The 20,095-nt window shown below is 40.4% G+C and overlaps 1 protein-coding gene across 1 annotated transcript in view; it reads left to right on the top strand.

The window, feature by feature from the left end:
- The window catches only part of adamts18 (ADAM metallopeptidase with thrombospondin type 1 motif, 18), a 118,324-nt gene extending 113,876 nt beyond the window's left edge, over positions 1-4,448 (top strand). The window contains 3 exon segments of the mRNA XM_036584474.1: positions 1,403-1,636; positions 2,702-2,879; positions 3,671-4,448. Of these exon segments, the coding sequence (XP_036440367.1) occupies positions 1,403-1,636; positions 2,702-2,879; positions 3,671-3,789 (531 nt within the window). The 3' untranslated portion in view covers positions 3,790-4,448.
- The last annotated feature ends 15,647 nt before the right edge of the window (positions 4,449-20,095 follow it).

The raw sequence follows: 20,095 nt of genomic DNA, 5'->3' as shown, positions 1-20,095 counted from the left end.
AAGACCCCTTTATATAATCACACGCAGTGCATTACTGCGTCTCCGTATCATCCAGACGGATCAGTATTAGAACAGTCTGAGCTCTGTCTCCGTATCAGCCTCCGTCTAGACTGTCACTGCGTGATTCCCCCGCGCTGCTCTGCTGCTCTCGCAACATCCCTCTTCAAACAAGCAGCGTTATTAGCCTGTTGCCATGGAGACACTGGATGACCTTGCCTCCAGCGGTTCCCTGGGGTGTGTGTATGTCTGGGTTTGGGGCGCGAGGGCGATTATATACGGCCGTACGCTGAAGTTTGGGCACCCCTGGTAGAATTACGTGTGTTACAATGCCAAGCTTGTAACAATAGAAGAATCCTTTTTGGTGTTATACAGAACCCTTTTCAAAAAGGTCCTATATAGAACCATATACAACACATTCTCCATCAATCGGAAGAACCATTTCACCATGCAGAGAACCATTCAATGATGTACAGGGTTTTTGAGTGTGCATGGTTCTTCATAGAACCATTTTCTTTACTAAAGAATCCTTGAAGAACCTTCTTTTTAAGTGTGTAGGAAAAAGAATGCCTTCTTTTTCAAAAGTTCTCCAAAACCTGACCAAAATAACAGAGAATTACAGTATATAATTAACAGTTTAATCATTTTTCTTGATCTCAAAATACTAAAATGCTAAATACATCATCTAAATATACCCTTTCAACTAAAATACACACTGAACAAGTCATTATTGTGTATAAATTCAGTTATTATTAATACAAGTGGTTCAAACCTTTTGAAGAGTAATTTTTTATGCCATTTTGCCAATGCTTACCTTTCATTATTCATTTTAAAGGAAAAGTTCAATGAAAAATATAATTTACACAGTGATCTACTTATCACAGGTGTAGCTGATCAGCCAAGACATGTTTGGGGTCTAAATTTTGCTTCTTCATTTATCACTGGAGAAATGAGGTTAAAGTACCTAACAAACACTAGAAGTCAATAGTCACCCAAATCTATCCTGTAAACACGTCCTCAAAACTTCTCTCAGACCAAATCCAGGTCTTCATTAAGGTTGTGCAGACTTGATGATGTAGTTTAAGACACAGTACGACTTACGTTGACAAGTCTGCGTTACCTTAATGAAGACCTGAATGCTGTATGAGGAAGATGAGAGAAGTTTTCTGGCTGAATTTACAGAAAATATTTGGGTGACTATTGACCTCTAGTGTTTTCTGGCAATTAGCCTCGTAGATCCAGTTTAAAACTAAAGAAGCAAAATGTGTGCACTGACTGTCTCTGCTAATGTACTAATATAAAGTGGAAAATTGTGCAAATTTGATCATTCCTTTAAATTCTGGACCTAAATAAGGAATCTGAGTGTGTTTGTGGCTCTAACAGTGCCTCTCTGTGTCGTGTCCAGTGTTCGGTCTCGTGTGGAGGAGGGTTTAGGAGGCGTGAGCTGCGCTGCGGAGAGAGAGACTCCACCGGAGGATTCTCTGAATTCCCCCCACGGAGGTGCAGGAATGTGCGGAAGCCCCAGACTGAGCTCCAGCAGGCCTGTAATAAAGCCCCCTGCCCTCAGCTCCCCCCACCCAGCCTGGGCAGAGCGGGCAGCGTCGTCGGGCTGGGCTGGTACTCCTCGCCCTGGCAACAGGTACCGTTAACAGAACAGACAAAAGACAGTTCTGTCGGTCTGTCTGTCTGTCTGTCTGTCTGTGAATAATGAAATTTACTCCTGTTTCTCTTTACCTCAAACCTCACTGCAAAAAAATGTCTTCACTGTAAAACTCACTGCACGTCGTAATGAAAGAATTAAGTTAATACAACTCAAATACTACAGGAAGTTGGAGTAACTTAATCTGAAATATTCAAATTAACTCAAAAATGAATTGTTGTAACTCAGTCATTTTGAGTAAGATTTGAGTTTTTTCGGCATGTTTTGAGTTGAGGTAACTTATTTAAATGCATTATATTCACTATTTTTATTTAACTCGACTTTACACCCAAATACAATCAGGCCAATAATGGGTTGTTTTTAAAGACTGTTGAAAATTTAGTGTTGTGAAAATTTTTTACATGTTTTACATTGAAATGATTTGACTTTCGTGCTTTTTTCATAACTTTATTTAGATGATTCCATCAAACGGGATGTTTGAGTTGAATAAACTTATTGCGGTTCAGTTTAGACTCTCAGCTTTACTTGATAAATGTTTGGTCGATGAAACCTTCTTGAGCAAAACATGATTCCTATTGGCTCTTAGTACCACATATTTGCATATTGGGCGTGTCTTTTCACCGTCTGTGTGTTGTCGTCTGTGTAGTTTAGCGCAGCAGTGAATTTAATTTACAGTTACTTAATTTAACTGGGTTAGTACAGCTTAAACATGAGTCCCAAATACTCAATCACTTTAATATCAACTAAACAAATGGAGTTAGTACAATTTACTCGATTTACTTAAATGTACTCAGCAATAAACATATCGCTGCTGTCGGACGAAAACCTCGTATGTCCATTTTTGTCCTTAGTTTTTGACATAATGTGAAAATGCCTGTTGTCCTTTACATTGTGTATAAATTTCATGATGAATGGACCCAAACAAACGGCCCAAAGTGACTTGAAAACCACATACTAAAGTCTATTAGCGCTTACTGAACAGCTCCACATGGTCTGAGGTGAATGAATGACCGCCAGGTTAACCTGTGTGTGTGTGTGTTGCAGTGTACAGTGTCGTGTGGAGGAGGCGTGCAGACCCGCAGTGTTCAGTGCCTCAGGCATGGCCGTCCTGCGGCCGGGTGTTTACCCCAGCACAGACCCCTCAGCTCCCGAGCATGCAACACACACTTCTGCCCTGCTCCTGGCCCTGCCCTCGGCCCTGCCCACAGTCCTGTTCTTAAAGGTACAGATCTCAACATATACATGCACATATACATATATACATACATTCACTGACCAGTCATAACAATAAAATCACCTCCCATTGTCCATTTAATCAGCTCCACTGACCATATAGTTTCACTCTGTAGTTCTACAGTTACAGACTGTAGTCCATCTGTTATATATACTATAAACATAGTATATATATATGGTTCTGATATATGTTTCTGAAATAAATAATAATAATAAAAAATAAAAAAAAATAATATATATATATATATATATATATATATATATATATATATATATATATATATATATATATATGGAATAAATATATTCCAAGTCATTTTGGAGCATTTCTATTTGTCCATTCATCATGAAATTTTGACATGGTGTAAAGGGCAAAAAAAAAAAACCCTACATTTTCTACATTTTCTAATTTAATTTATGAACAATACACTGTAGTTTTACAGTTATCTACCAGTTTTATCACCACTTGAAATATGTGACATTCTGATTTTATCAGAACTGTATTACTGATGCTATATGGCTTTCTGGATGCAAATAACATTTCTATATTTCCTAAAGCTTCATACTAAACCTGCATGTTAGAATCATCTTATCCATTTATCTCCAAACAAATTTGCTTTATATTACTGAAAACATTGATTGCAAACCTTTGAAGAGTCCATCCAGTCCAGTCTATTCAAACTCAGTAATGTACATGTACCAGAAAGCATATCTGTATCTGTTATTTATTAAATGATTTTAAAGCCACTATAACACACCTCTGTTCCTTTTTTCCTCCAGGAGAGCAGAACTGTATTGATTACTACGGCTGGTGTCACCTGGTGCCCCAACACGGCGTGTGCAACCACAAGTTTTACGGCGAACAGTGCTGCAAGTCATGTTCAGCCAATAAGCTTTAGAGCTGGAGGACTACATTTCCCATGAGCACCCTCACTGACTCTTACTGACTGGGAAAATAAGAGCCTACAGATACCCAGAGGGCCCGAACTGGACATTTTTGGGGGAAAAAGTGCAGAGAAAATGAAAGCTGGAGGCGCGGAGCCCTCGTTGTTCCTGGAGTACTTGATTGCAGAACACTTTGGAGGAAAAAATGGACTCGTGTTTTTGATAAACTGTGTTCAAGAGAAGCTCTGCAGGTTTGGGAACTACCGCGTAACTGGAAATTCAGTGCTGTAAACAGCCACGTCTGTCTCTTTACAGCTTTTTGTGTGGAAATCATGGTTAAAAAAATCATTATTTTCTAAGCCATCCAGTTCCTCGAGCTATGGATCAATTCATTTATATATTTTGTACATTTCGGAGTCCCTTTAAATTATTCTGGTTAAATTGTGACTGTGCATGTCTGTTGTACTGTAGATTTGACCTTTGCACCTTGTTTTGTTTGTGTGACCTCTTCATAAACACCATCAGAAGATACTTTACAGTCAATACTTTTACATAGTTTTAAAGTCATTCTGCCTGTTTTATTTGTCCATGTCTGTGTACTGGTGCTGTTTCCACATTAGGATGTGCTATAAATATTCACATTCCATATCCATCAATGGTGCAAGCTCATGATTTTGTGGAAATAAACCTCAACTCTTTCATCTTAATGATATTATAGACATAAACTGCACAGTTTGTTTGAATGCTGTGTGTTGTGTGTTCAGCTCTTTTTGTAGTTGTAGCTTTGTGTTTTTCTTCATTCAAAATCCCCAATTAAGAAAATTCTCCATCACTGCAGAGACTCAAACATTCATTTATACCTACATATTATCCTCTGTAAGTCACTGATAACCAGTTCCTGTACATTATACCTTATACGTTGACTCACTGGCCACTTTATTAGAAACATCTATCCTATACTTTCCCTCGCTGGCCACTTTATTAGAAACACCTACTTTGTGCTTCCACTCACTGGCCACTTTATTGGAAACACCTACCTTGTACTTCCACTCACTGGCCACTTTATTGGAAACACCTACCTTGTGCTTCCACTCACTGGCCATATTATAAAAAACACCTACCTTGTACTTCCACTCACTGGCCACTTTATTAGAAACACCTACCTTGTACTTCCACTCACTGGCCACATTATAAGAAACACCAACATGGTACTTCCACTCACTGGCCATTTTATTAGAAACACCCACCTTGTGCTTCCACTCACTGGCCACTTTAATGGAAACACCTACCTTGTGTTTCCACTTACTGGCCACTTTATTAGAAACACCTACCTTGTGCTTCCACTAACTGGCCACTTTACTGGAAACACCTACATGGTACTTCCACTCACTGGCCACTTTGTTAGAAACACCTACCTTGTGCTTCCACTCACTGGCCACTTTGTTAGAAACACCTACCTTGTGCTTCCACTCACTGGCCACTTTACTGGAAACACCTACATGGTACTTCCACTCACTGGCCATTTTATTAGAAACACCTACCTTGTGCTTCCACTCACTGGCCACTTTACTGGAAACACCTACATGGTACTTCCACTCACTGGCCACTTAATTAGAAACACCTACCTTGTGCTTCCACTCACTGGCCACTTTATTAGAAACACCTACATGGTACTTCCACTCACTGGCCACTTTGTTAGAAACACCTATCTTGTACTATCAAATATTTATAGTCTAGAATATGGGTCTTCAAATGTATTTTCATATAAGTAATTTCAAATGTAACATATTTGCATATTATCTATGAACCTGCCCGTAATTTGAGATTCTCTGTTTCATTAGGATCACCTTGTTACACACTTACATCAAAGGCATTCCAATCTAAAACTTGCCATTTATGTTATGTGTCATGTTTTGTAATATTCTATAGCGTAACAGCACAAAACTCAAAATTTTATCATTTTCATGTTTTTCTTCATCGGTGTTCTCTCACTACAATACCCAGCATGCACTGCACAAGTACATCACATGACCATTGGGAATCTCTGTGGTGCCAACCAGTCCTGACTGTTAGCCTAGCCACTGAGCTGCAGGCTAATAAATACAACCAAGCTAGCTGTTGTGTAACTTCTTGAACACAATCATAAAGGAAATGGTGATTCTCTCGTTATTCAGCACAAAGAGGAGTTTTTAGCCTTTCAGCCTGAGAAAAGAAGCCAAACTGAGGTAAGATATGTGGATAACCAGCTGTCCTGCAAATGTTAGTCTTTCGAGTCTTGTCCTGTTGGAGTAACACATTCTCTCCAATGTAATGATGATTTGAAGCCAATTACATGGCTGCAGTACGATATTCAGCTTCCTTCATTCACCAGCTAACAAAAAACATTTCAGCACAGTCTGTCTTCAGAAGTCCACCCCAGGCAGTGGTTGATTTCCAAAAGTTCTTCCCACCTTCAAGATACATCATCAGAAGAGTTTCCTACCAAAAACTCTAATTTTTGAGATGCCCTATAGAAGCGTCTGTCGGGACCTATCCAATTCGATTAGTCCAACCTGTATTTGGACTGTTGTTGAGTCTGTAAAGATAAAGCTGCACTAAATGAGAAATAGAACAACTTAAGGCCCTGCGTTCCTCACTGGCACAGGCTAATGACTTCAGATTTGTGTGTATCTTGTATTTGTTTGTTTGTTGTAATATTTTATCACTAAACATCAGGAATTAAGTAAAATATCACTGCTCAAATATTCCTGTGAAGATGGTAAATTTGCTCCAAAACGCAGAGCAGGGTGTCTCTGCCGTAATGGGTCTCTGAGGGCTAGAGGGGTATGAAGCCCCCCAGCATTGGGCTGTGGAGCAGTGGGACTGTGTTCTCTGGAGTGACGGAGCTCCATCCAATACCTTTGTGATGAGCTGGAGAGGCGTTTGACTCTCAGGTATGTTCTCCTCTCCAGAGCTGTAGGGCTCTAGAGTGAGAGTCGTGCACTTCTGACACTCCATCGCAGCTTTTCTCTCACCTCCCTCTTCTCCTCCTTTAATTTCTCTTCAATTTAATCCTCTCATCTTCTTTCTCTCTCTCTGTCTCTCTGTCTCGCTCTCTCCACTTCTCTCTATTCTTTCTCACTCACTTTCCTTGCCCTCCTCCCTCCCTCTCTCTCTCTCCTCCTCTCGCTCTCTCCACTTCTCTCTCTTTGCCACTCTATCTCTCTCCACTCTCCTCCCCTCCTCTCTCTCTCTCTCTCTTTCCCTCTCTAGATCCACTTTCCCCCTCTCTCTCTCTCCCTCTTTCCACTATCCTCTCACTCTCTCTCCACTTCTCTCTTCTTTCTCACTCAATTTCATTGCCCTCCTCCCCTCCTCTCTCCTCGCCCTCCTGCCTCCCTCTCTCCTCCTCTCGCTCTCTCCACTTCTCTCTTTGCCATTCTCTCTCTCTCCACTCTCCTCCCCTCCTCTCTCTCTCTTGTTCCCTCTCTCGCTCCACTTTCCTCCCCCTCCTCTCTCTCTCTCCCTCTTTCCACTCTCCTCTCACTCTCTCTCCACTTCTCTCTATTCTTTCTCACTCACTTTTCTTGCCCTCCTCCCTCCCTCCCTCCCTCTCTCCTTCCTCCCTCCCTCTCCCTCCCTCCTCTCTCTCCATTTCTCTCTCTTTGCCATTCTCTCTCTCCACTCTCCTCCCCTCCTCTCTCTCTCTCTTTCCCTCTCTCGCTCCACTTTCCTCCCTCTCCTCTCTCTCTCTCTCTCTCCCTCTTTCCACTCTCCTCTCACTCTCTCTCTCCACTTCTCTCTTTTCCCCTCTCTATTTTCTCTTTCTCTCAGCTCTCCTCCCTCCCTCTCTCTCTCTTCCCCTCTCTCTCACTCCACTTTCTTACAATCGCTACACATTTCTCTCTCTCTCTCATTTCTTTTTTTTTTGTGTAATCCTCATTTTTCCATGCACACGGCCCATAACCTCCACAGCTACGTGTGTTCAGCTGTTGATTCCTTTATCTCGGCTCACAGGACAGAACTGTTCTCTTATTCATTGTCAGTGCTCGGCGTCCATCACAGCATCATGCATCAGTTTTTTTTCTCTGTTTTGTTTACTGCATATTGATTTTTAAAAATTTCATAGCTCACAAAATAATCAATAGTTCATATTCAGGTTACATCGTTATATTGTTATGTAGGTACTGTTATGGTGTTACCACTTGAGGGGTCAAGTGTATCAGAGGCCCCAGAAGCAGAACCATGACAACAACTCCATCTTTACGTCCCAAAAGTTCTCAGTTTGTTAAAGCCACACACAATTATTTACACTCACAAGAACAAAAAGGAATTAAAAGAACTTAAACGGTTGAAGAATAACCTCTTTGATACGAGATCGACTTCAGACAGTTATACTATGCTCATGGAAAAAGGAGCTATCCAACATCTCTAAGTCTGGGGCTGCAGCACCTCTCAAAACTCCCACCATCAAGAGCTAACTAGAACTAACCTCCTATCCTTTTAAGTGATTGGCCCCTCCCACCCACGATCTGGGCCAACCCATGTCTATACTCTGGCTGAATAGAGCTTAGAATAAAAGGCATATTCATAATCATACATTGTCACAGTCACATTCATTCTACTTACATAGATACGTTTATACACAGATGTCATGGTAGCATTTGATTGTACAACTAGATCAGCTTTTATCTTTACACAGGTGTCTCTCTTCACAGGCCCCCCCTCCCCTGGATCACAATGGACTCTTCCGGACCCAGAAAGGAACGAGCTCACCTGGGCTCCCACTCCTATAGTGGCCTCTCATCAGGCAAGTCACATGTAGTCTTTACATGTCCATTATTCTGATACATGCTGCTGTGATAGTGTTTAATAGTCTCTTTAAAGTGAGGTGCTTTAAAACAGTCCAGTATGAAATAACTATTTAAATTAGTTAAACTAATAAGAATAATTAAAATAATAAGTAAATAAATAATAGAAATAAAATGTAAGAAATGAAATGAACCACAGGATGTCTCAGATTTCATCAACGGCTCATTACATGCATCATAAGCCATCACTCTGGAATGGTAAAGGACTCTATGCTGGTTGGAGGGACGTTAGTAGCCTCTTTTCCACTGTAGAGCCCTTCTGTGCCATTATGAGTGGCTCACTGCTAACAGCCCAGTACCTAAACCCACCATCCACCACAAAACACGTTTGATTCCAGCTGTCACTCCAACACCGCTCTCTCAGCATGCTCTCAGATTCTTTATCCTCTAAACGGCCGGTCTTTGAACATCAGTTGCTGAAACTGAGCCTGTACTGCAGTGGGAGGCCTTGTGCTTTCATGTTAGCTTAGCCTACCAGGCTGCAGCTTAAAACACTGCAGTATAGGTTCCATTTCAGCTTTCTGTCACTCCAACAACAATCAGTCCACTTTACTCTAATTTATATGGGTTGTTATTGTCTGTACTTGTGATAGCAGAGCACCAGTTAGTTTAATCAAACCTGTACTCGGGTGTTTGGATCTCAGGAGGCTACAGCCCTGCTAGAAAACCAACGCAAACCAGCACTGGTGGTCACTAGCAAAACCTCAAACACAAGCAGGTTGGGATGCAAAAAAAAGTCTATGTGGAGTTACAGGCCAGTTCAGAGTCCCAAAACAGCCAAATATTGGGCCTCAGTCACCAACTGTTCTTAAGAAAAACTTCTTCTTAAAACCCACTTACCTGATATTCACCAATGTTTTCTTATCTGGGATTTGTTCTTAGGTAAGAACAGAATCTACACACACTCAAGAGCACAAAGGTGAGAACAGTTCTGCGCTTTAAGAACACGTCATGAATCTGACGTAGAGTTTTACGTAGGATCTTTCTCAAGAACACATTTAAGAACAAACTCAGGAAAATTTTGGTGAATGAGACTCACTGCTCTTTAAATTCAAAAGGAATCATTTAATGTAATAATAAAGTTTTTCTCAACCGTTATATCTCCCACTCAGACTGCAGTTCAGTAGCCACGTTTACATGCAGGCTGATGTTCCGTTAATAATCTGACTAATAGCTCAATTGGAATAGTCTAGTCCGATTCAGGCCATTCAGAATACAGTTTCTATCTGACGGATGGAGGTGGGTAATCCTGTAAATAATCTGTTAAATAGAAGAATAATATCCATGTAAACGCCTGTATCTGATTACATTCCCTATCGGAAAGTTTAAGTCTGTTCTGATCATGTTCGTTACGTTATAGTGAAAGTTTATACCGTTCTACATGGCGGAGCAGAAACTGGTCTGCAGAGGAGACGAAGTTTTCGCTCTGATCTTTAAAAGACGGCGGTGGGACGGACGTCCAGCTTATGTGTCTCAGAACACGACGTCCTCTTCTCGGCCTTCTTTAATAAGGACATGTGAAGGACGTTTTCCTGAGTCTGACATCATTTTAAAGCAATTAAAAACACAAGCACTGCTCACTGCTGCTCATCTCACTCTGACTGGACTCACGTGATGCTGGTTGTCATGGTAACGTCTACACTAAGTGGTTCTTTATGCATGCGTGTAATTTTGGATGGGATTACTTGTAGTGAGCATGTAAACAGAGATTTTCCATCAGATTGTTGAGTAGAGTGAGATAAAAACACCTCAGTCTAAATCTATAATCGGAATGTATTCAATCAGATTGGCAAAAATCTTTGCATGTAAACACAGCCAGCGTTAAATCTCAGCGTGTGGCTGTGGGTATGACATAATCAGCTACGGCACCAAATGTCAACAATCCGATTGGTCATCACTCAGCTCATTTGCGTAAGACGTCTGGAATGAGAGAAGGAGAGGAGAGTGATGATGTGTCGGTTAAACGTATATATTGTCTTCATTTGCTTCATTATACAACTTTAAGACACATTCTGTTTGATGTATTAGCAGAGTTGATCACTGTAATGATCTTCTTACTGGACTTCATAAGAAAACAATACATCCTTTACAACTCGTACAAAACGCATCAGCATCCTAACATAAACAACACAGTGAGATCAGATCACTCCCATTTAGAATGAGCTGCACTGCCTGTATCGTTCAGGACAGATTTTAGTTCTGCTACTAGTTTTAAAAGCTCTTAATGACTTTAAAGCACCGCTTACATCACAGAGTGTCTGTCTGTTTATGTTCCAGCACATAATCTAAGATCTGCAGATACTGACCTTCTGCAAAAACGTGGAGAGGCTCGTTCAGTTATTCTGCTTCTAAACTGTGGAGCTCAGTTCACCTTTTATTAGACAGTCAAACTCACTGTTCACTTTTAATAAACATCTAAAAACGTGTCTCTTTAACTCAGCGCTTCATTAAAACTCAATCTCATGGTGTTTATCTTTTAATTTGATATATGTCTTTTTCTTATGATTCTAAATTAATACTTATAAATTCTTGTATTACTGTTAGGCTTTATCACCTGTCTGTAAAGCAGTCTGAGCTGCCACCAGCATGAAAAGTACTATATAAATAAAAATTATTATTATTATTATTATTATATTATTATGTCCCCAGCGTCCCCATCATAAACTACACCACTGCTGATAATATATGCATTGTGGGGTCTCTGCTGATTCCCACCTGCTCTGTGCTCTGTAACCTCTTACGTTTCTCTTTTGTCTCTCTCTCTGTATGAGAAGAGTGCGGAGGGCAGGTTATTTTGGTGGGATTAAAGCCGTCAGAGTGGGTTTAGGTGGAGGGATGTGTGTGTGGGGGGTGGGAGATGTCTCAGGCGGCAGCCTCATTTGTAGCTGTCAGGCTGCATTGGCCTTTTCTCACTAATGTAAAGATGGCAGACTGCATGGCCGAGAGAGAGAGAGAGAGAGAGAGAGAGAGAGAGAGAGAGAGAGATTATCATCTCAGACGGACTGACAGCTGCTCGCTCGCCCTCCTTCAGGCTCTGCAGGCTTGCTGGAGTTTGACTGGGTGGCATTAACCTGCTGTCTGGAATTCATCCTCTCTCTCTCGCGCTCTCTCGCTCTCGCGCTCTCGCGCTCTCTCTCGCTCTTTCCATTTTTGGTCCCTCTCTCTCATTCTATCTCTACATATTCTCTCTGTTCCTCTTTCTATCTCTCCTATCCTTTTTCTTTCTCTCTCTTCTTCTACTTTCATCCCTTTCTTTACTCTTGTTCCCCTTCTCTTTCTCTCTCTTCTCTTTTTCTTTTCTCTTTCTCCATTTTTCTCTTTGCTTTCTCTCTTTCTCTCTTCCTACTTTTATATCTTTTTTTACTCGCTTGTCCCTCCTCTTTTTCTCTCTTCTTCTTTTTTCTTTTCTTTGTCTCTTTCTCTCTTTCTCTTTTTCTCTCTCTATTTTTCTCTCAACCCTTTTCTGTCATTATTTCTTTTATCTTTTTTCTCTTTCTCATTTTCTCTCATCCTCTCTTTTTCTCTTTCTCGCTCGCCCTTCATTGATCTGTTTCTTTCTCTCATTCTTTTTCTTTCTTTCTATCTTTCCCTCTTTCTACACTCCCTTTTTTGCTCACCTGCCCCCACTCTCTTTTTCTCTCTCTTCTCCTTTTTCTCTTTTCCTTCTGTCTCTTTTTCTCTCACTCTCTCTTCTCTTTCTCTTTTCACTCTCTCATTTCTTTTCTGTCTTTTTCTTTTTTCTCTTTTCTCTTGTTTTCTCTCACCCTTTGTCTGTTTCTTTCTCTCATCCTTTTCCTTTTTTCGATCTCTCCCTCCTTATATATTTATCCCTTTTTTACTCTCTTACCCCCCCTTTCTCCCATTTGTCTCTCTTCCTTTCTCTTGTCCTTTTCCTTTCTTTCTCTCTCTGTCTCTTTCCTTTTTCTCCCTCGCTTTACTCCCTTGCTCACTCTCTTTGTCTCTTTTCTCTCTCACTCTCTCCTCCCCCCTCTCTCTTTCTTCTCTTCATCCTTCTTCTATCTTTCTTGGTGTTACTTAATGTAAACTGTACTGTTTCTGAAAGTTTAACGGTGAGTTTTAGAATCACAGATGGATTCAGCAGATTTGCTGCAGTGGAAAAGGTTAGTTGTTGTACAGTTTCTTTCGAGATATTTAAACTGAAGATGCTGTTTTGCCAAATTATAAATGCGGATTAAAACCACAGATAACTAAACAGCCATGAGAGCAAAGAGCTGCACATGGTTATTTAATTATCTGAAATAAAAAAAGTGTGCACTCCTATAAAAGATGGTTCTTCAAGGGTTCTTTAGTAAAGAAAATAGGGTAACACTTTCTATCAATGTTTCGTTTGTAAGCATCTATAAACACATTTATAACATGTTATAATGCCTTCATACGGCATTATAAACATGATTATAAACATTTATAAAAATGAATTACACTGGATTACACTTTATAGCCATGTTTATTATACATTATGAATTGTTAATATAATGCATTATAAATAGTGTTAATAACATGTTATAATGTCAGTGCCAAAGAAGTCAGTCCCAGCTTGGAGAGCGTAAAGTAAAGACAAATACCAAGCTAACGGTGGTGTACATTACCTTTCCCACATTGGGTAAAACACTGATGGCAGCTCTAGTTTAAACTCTGACATTTGAAGCCTGTAATGTGCTTTACTGTGAATGTTTTAGTGTTTCAGTAAATCCTTCAGTAAATACTTCAACTTGAAGCCTCACTCTTAACACTGGAGGAGGCTTTAGTACAGTACGCTTCACTTTACTTAGAGCGGACAAATACGACTTATGAGCTCTTATAATTTGTTATGAACAGTACTTATAATGCATTATGTTAACAATTCATAATGCATAATAAACATGGCTATAATGTATAATGCATTTTTAGAAATATTTATAACTATGTTTATAATGCCTTATGAATGCATTATAATATGTTATGAATGCGTTTATAGATGTTTACAAAGGTGTATTTGTCTTTACTTTACGCTCTCCAAGCTGGGACTGACTTCTTTGGCACTGACATTATAACATGTTATTAACACGATATGTATTCTATTAACAATTCCTAATGTATAATAAACATGGCTATAAAGTGTAATTCAGTGTAATTCATTTTTCTAAATATTTATAACCATGTTTATAATGCCTTATGAATACATTATAACATGTTAAAAATGTGTTTATAGATGCTTACAAAAGCGACATTCATAGAAAGTGTTACCAAACCTTCTTTTTAATGTGTGTAGAATTCAGCTTTTGACCTATTACTACTATTATTATTATTGTTGTTGTTAATCTGTTGCTGTTTCAATTATAATAAAATAATTGGTCTAAAAGCAGAGAAAGCTCTGCTGTACGGTGAGACCTGAGGACCAGCGTCCATATCTGCAGCACCGCGGGGGAAAATGGAGCTGCATTAGCAGAGCTGAATGCGTCTGAGAGTATGTGGAGCTGAGGCCGCACTGAGACGTGTATGAGTTCAGCCCTAATCCAGCCCCGCCGGAGAAAAGACGCAGCTTCACCTGCCGGAGCTGAGAAAGCCACAGGATCCGCCAGAGCCGGCCTGTCAGGTGGCCTCAAGTCAAAACCTCTTTATCTCTGAAATCTTCCCCAGCTTCGCTCCCCTTATCTCTCCAGAGCCAGACACACCCTCCACCCCCCCACCCCCCCCGAGCAGGACCCCTCTCAGAAACATAGAACAGTTCAGATATTAGCCCCCCATTCATCTCTCATTCGCTTTCTTTGTCTTTTATTCGCAGCTGTGGTGCAGATCAGAGTAATGCACTCATTTAGATGTAAACAAAGTCAACCAGTATAGATTAATTCTAGAGAATCTTAGAGTCAGAACTGTTCACAGTGGTGGTGATAGGAACCAGACGTCCACCTCTAAAAGCTCCCTCACAGAAAGTTACTACATGAAATGGTTATGAATTCACTGCCTGATGAGGTCATTGGGTGTGTTTGCATGCACTCAATAATCCGATCATAATCTGATTTCTCCAGTTATCTGATTATTCAAATGGTCATGTAAACAGCAAACTCTGATTTCTTAGATCAGAGTAAGGTCTATAAATCTGATTAGGAAATCTGATAAAGAAGCTGGATTTGAGCTCAGTAGTCAGATTTCTCAGTGCTGTGAACTCTTACTCTGATTTCTTTCGGATTTCTCAGTCTGAGCATGTGTGAAAACAGACGGTGGTACCGGAAATAAGCGAGCAGCGTCGCTGCGAGACGCAGCAAAACACTTTTGGAGCGACGCTGAAGCCAAATACATGTTTGATGAAATGAAGGATTTAAATATTTTTCATCTTCTAGATGATGTTTGTTCATATTTTCAGGTAAAGTGACTCGTTTTAAAAAAAGCTGCTGCATGAAGTTTGAGTTTTACGTTACGTTTACTTCACGTCTTCTTCTGTGAGTTTTTTGGCTGGTTGCAAAGCCGAAATCTGATCTGATCTAGAAATCTATCTGATCAGATTACTGACAAAATCTGATTTTCTGCAGTTATCGGATTATTAAGTGCATGTAAACTCACTGATTTACGACGGTTTTGGGAAGATTTTGTATTTTTGACATATCTTGATAACTGAAATTACCTTAAATCTGGTCAATATATCTAATATTTCTCATTTTTCAATGGTTGCCATAATATTATAAGATTATGTAACTTATTTCCAGACACTTTTTAATTGTTTTAAGTCTGTGTGTCTGATATAAGTGTCTGGTTCCATTTACAGATAATGTTATGGTCATGAATTCACTGCCTAATGTTTGAGACACTGTTTTACAATACTTTTGAGAAGATTTTGGCCTTAAACATATATTTTAAGGTCCATTGATGGTGGAGGGATACATAATATGCAATATTGCACTGTGAGGCAAAATAGTCCTCAAAGAAAACTTTTTTTTTCTATTTTTTCTAATTATTTCAGATTTTCCACTATTTTCCATCATCAACATTCCATATAAGCTCAGAAGACTCGTGTAGGTTCACTGGTGGTTCTGGATAGTAAATTAAATGTCTATATTAGTGTTGTAGTCATGGCGACGCCTGGTTCCTATCACCACCACTGTAAAGACATCTGAGCTGTTTCACACCAAACCGCTCTGAATCTCTATTCAGTCACATTTTACAAATGTAATTATTTATTTTGTCCAGATTTTGAGGTCATTATTTACACATTACAAGTTTAAATTCTGAGAAAGTATGTTATTATTCTGACAGGCTAAGGCAACATTTACAGAAAACAACTTGTTTTGACATTCAATGTTGAAGGTTTGAGAAAATAAATAATCATTTTGAAGTGCTGGATCAAATTTTGTGGAATCAAGTCTGAAATCATTTCTGACCCAAACGTCAAAATAATGAGTCGCATTTTAAAAAAACAAACAATTTTTGAAGTCAACATTTTCAGAACGTAGGTGATTATTTTGACATACTAGGTAAGATTTTGTTGAGAAGTCAAAATTTCATCATATTAAATCAATATTTAGACAAAATAAGCACTGATAGTAAAAACATGTAGAACAGCAACTTCTCTATTATAGAGATATAACAAATAATAATAATAATAATAATAATAGTAACATAATAACTCTCTCTCCTCTCTCTCTCTCTGCTCTCTGTTCTTTCTCTCTCTTTTATCTCTCTTTTCTTCGCTTTTCCTCTGTTCATCTCTTCCTCTTCTCTGTCCTCTCTCTCTCTCTCTCTCTCTCTCTGATCTGAATAATATGGGAAGCAGTCTGAGTGGATTTAGCGCCTCACGTTGCCGCTGCAGGTCATCGATTACGACCTTTATTTATTGTTTTTTTTTCTGTGTTATGAAGATTATTGATCAGTGTTTGTAGCGACTCTCATCAGTCTTTCTGTGAGAGACTCGTTCTCATCCTGTTCTCCTTCAGACGGAGGAATTGATTACTGTTCTCCCACAGAGACGCAGCAGAACACGAAACACGGAACACCACACTGACCTTGAGGAAGGAAACCTCTCTATCTCTCCCCTCTCTCTCTCTCTCTCTCTCTCTCTCTCTCTCTCCTTTCTCTCTTTTTTTTCTTTCTCTCTCTCTCTCGCTCACTCCTGTCTATCTCTCTCTCCTTTCTCTCTCTCTCTCTCTCTCTCTCTCTCTCTCGCTCGCTCCTGTCTTTTTCTCTCTCTCTCTCTCTCTCTCTATCTCTCTCTCCTTTCTCTCTCTCTCTCTCTCTCTCTCTTTCCAATCTCTCAATCTCTTTCCCTCTTTTCTCCTTCTCTCTTTCTTTCTATGTATCTATCATCTCTCTCTCCTTTGTCTTTCCTTTCTTCCTCTTTTGCACACTCATGCACACTATTTCTCTTTCTCCTTTCTTTATCTCACTCTTCTCTCTCTCTTTATCTGTTTTTCCTTTCTCTCATTCTTTCTCTCTCTCCTTTCTCTCTCTTCCTTTCTCTATCCCTTTTCTTTCTTTTTCTCTCTCTATATTTATATATTTCTAATTTCTCTTTTTTCTGTCTCTCTCCCTCTCTCTCCTCTGTCTTTTCTCTCTCTCTCTCCTTTTTCACTCTTTTCTTTTTCTTTCTCTTTCTCTATATCTCTCTCCTTTCTCTGCCCTTTCTATCTGTGTTCCTTTTTTACTTTTTCTGTTCTTCAGTCTTTCTTATCTCTTGATCTATTTTCCTTTTTTCCCACTGTCTCTTTCTCTCTATGTATCTATCCTCTCTCTCTCTCCTTTCTCTTCTTTCTCCTTTCTTCCTCTTTTGCACACTCATGCACACTTTCATCTCACTCCCTTTCCTCTCTCTCTCTTTGTTTTTGCTTTCATTTTTTCATGCTCTCTCTCACTGTATCACTCTCTTACTCTCAAGTCTTCTCAGTCCTGATTTTTTTTTCTCTCTCCCTCTCTCTCTCTGTCTCTGTCTCTCTCTCTCTCTCTCTCTCTCTCTCTTCTCTCTCTCTCTCTCCAAGGCCGTCCCGATGCATTTCCCAACTCCTAAATTGTGGTAATGGATTGCCTTTAAAAACTACAGCCCGTCTGAAGACCTTCCTTTTGACACCTCTCAATTAATCACTTTAATGTCTGGAGTCCGGCCCCCTTTTCCTCTCCGCTGTATTTCAGAGCCGCGATGCGTCCCGAGCTTGTAACAGATCCGGTACGCACACACATACATACACGGACAGGCGCAGAGCTTCACTCCTCTCCCCGGAGATACGCTGCTCTGGAGGACATCGATTTATTTTACATAGTAATACAAACAGTGGGAGGGAACGGGTCACCTCCAGTGTTGGCACCCATGCATTAGTGCTGAAGCTCATGGCCCAGGGCAGCCAGGCTCCTTATTCTGCTCAGAAGCCTGCTGCATATTTCACAGGCCACATGAAGAATGCCAGCTGTCCTCTACCGAAGAGGCGTGTCTGGGAATTGCCAAGCCAATAATGCTTTGGAGCGAAAGGAGCACTTCTGAAATGGGAAAACTGAGCTGATGCAGTTCCTCAAGCTGCCACTAGAGGGTGGTAGGTGCCTGCTGTTGAGTTTGATTTGGGGCATCTGACCTCCAGCAGACAAAACTGAGATCATTTTTATGTGGCTTGTATTGAGTCGCTTACATGTTGTCTTACAGGATGGAATGAGGAAAGGTGTGGATGATCTTTTCCAGAGCTATGCACAAAATCTGAAAACAGTAGGAAAATGAAGAATCTGCGAGGATTTGTAACCCAACAGTTATAAACCATATTCAGTTTACAGCCACGCTAATGTTTTCAGTAAACAAATACTAGTGTAGATCATACGTAAAGTGTATGAATAATAAAGTCCAGATTAAGATTAAGGAGAATTTTATTGTCATCACATTTGTAAATAAACATGCAGTCGAACAAAATATTGTTCCCTAAGACCTTCAGGGCTAAATACAATAAAACAATAGAGGGCGATTTGCAGTGAAATCACTCAAATATTCACAAGATGATTCATGCAAGTCGAGTCGCAGATCTGTTAGAGTTAGAGTTGAGTCTGAAGTCATTGTCTAAAGTCACTGAGGTGTGAGTCCAAGACGAGTCTGGAGTTTTTGAGATGTGAGTCCAAGACGAGTCTGGAGTTTTTGAGGTGTGAGTCCAAGTCGAGTCTGGAGTTTCTGAGGTGCGAGTCCAAAACAAGTCTCGATTCTCTGAGGTGTGAGTCCGAGTTGAGTCTGGAGTTTTTGAGGTGTGAGTCCAAGACGAGTCTGGAGTTTTTGAGGTGTGAGTCCAAGTCGAGTCTGGAGTTTTTGAGGTGTGAGTTCAAGTCGAGCCTGGAGTTTTTGAGGTATGAGTCCAAGTCGAGTCTGGAGTTTCTGAGGTGTGAGTCTGTGTTGACTCTCAAGTATCTGAGGTCCATGGTCTGAAGTCCAAGTTGAGTTTGGAATCTCTGAGGCACGAGTTTGAGTAAAGTCTCGAGTCTCTGAGGTGTGAATCCGAGTCTAGTCTTAAGTCTCTGGGGTGTGAGTTTGAGTCAAGTCTGGAGTCTCTGAGTTGCAAGTCCAAGTTGATTCTTGATTCTCTGTGGTGTGAGTCCGAGTCTCGAGTTTCTGGGTTGCGAGTCCAAGTTGAGTCTTGAGTCTCAGAGGTGCAAATCTAAATCGAGTCTTGAGCTTCTGAGATGCAAGTTTGAATCGAGTCTCAAGGCTCTGCGAGTCCAAGTTGTCTCAAGTCTCATGCTGTAAGTCCAAGTCAAGACTGTGGAGTGCAAGTCTGAGTCTTGAGTCACTGGGGTCTTAGTCCAGTTCAAGTCACGAATCTCTGCATTGCAAGTCCGAGTCAAGTCTCGAGTTTCACGGGTGTGAATCTAAGTTAAATCTCAAGTCTCTGGGTTGTGAGTCTGAGTCAAGTCTCTGAGGTGCGAGTTTGAGTTGAGTCTGGAAACACTGAGATGTGAGTCCAAGTTGAGTCTTGATTCCGAATCCTGAGTCTCCGGGTTGTGAATCCGAGTTAAGTCTCGAGTTTCAGGGGTGGGAGTCTAAGTTAAATATAAAGTCTCCGGTAAGTGAGTCCGAGTCTCAAGTCACTGGGGTGCGAGTCTGATTTAAGTCTTGACTAACTGTGGTGCATATCTGTGCAAGTCCAAGTCGAGTCTTGATTCTTTGTGGTACGAGTCTGGATCTCAAGTCTCTGGGTTGTGAATCTGAGTCAAGTCACAGGTTCTTGGGTTGCGAATCCAAGTCAAGTCTTGAGTTTCAGGGTTGGGAGTCTAAGTTAAATACAAAGTCTCCGGCGTGCGAGTCCGAGTCTCAAGTCACTGGGGTGCGAGTCTGAGTTAAGTCTTGACTCACCGGGGTGCAAATCTTTGTGAGTTTGTGTCGAGTCTTGAGTCCGAGTTCAATCTTGTGTCTCTGAAGTGTGATTCTGAGTCTGATTCTATTCTGATTCAGCTTCTGTGACAGTAAACATTAAAGCTAGTGTGCTAACTATCATACCTGCTATCCAGACTACATGCGAGAAAC

This window comes from Colossoma macropomum, unplaced genomic scaffold (assembly GCF_904425465.1).
Source record: "Colossoma macropomum unplaced genomic scaffold, Colossoma_macropomum, whole genome shotgun sequence".
NCBI lineage: Eukaryota > Metazoa > Chordata > Actinopteri > Characiformes > Serrasalmidae > Colossoma > Colossoma macropomum.
The sequence above is the reverse complement of the archived record's forward strand: the minus strand, read 5'-3'. Positions and strand labels throughout refer to the sequence as shown.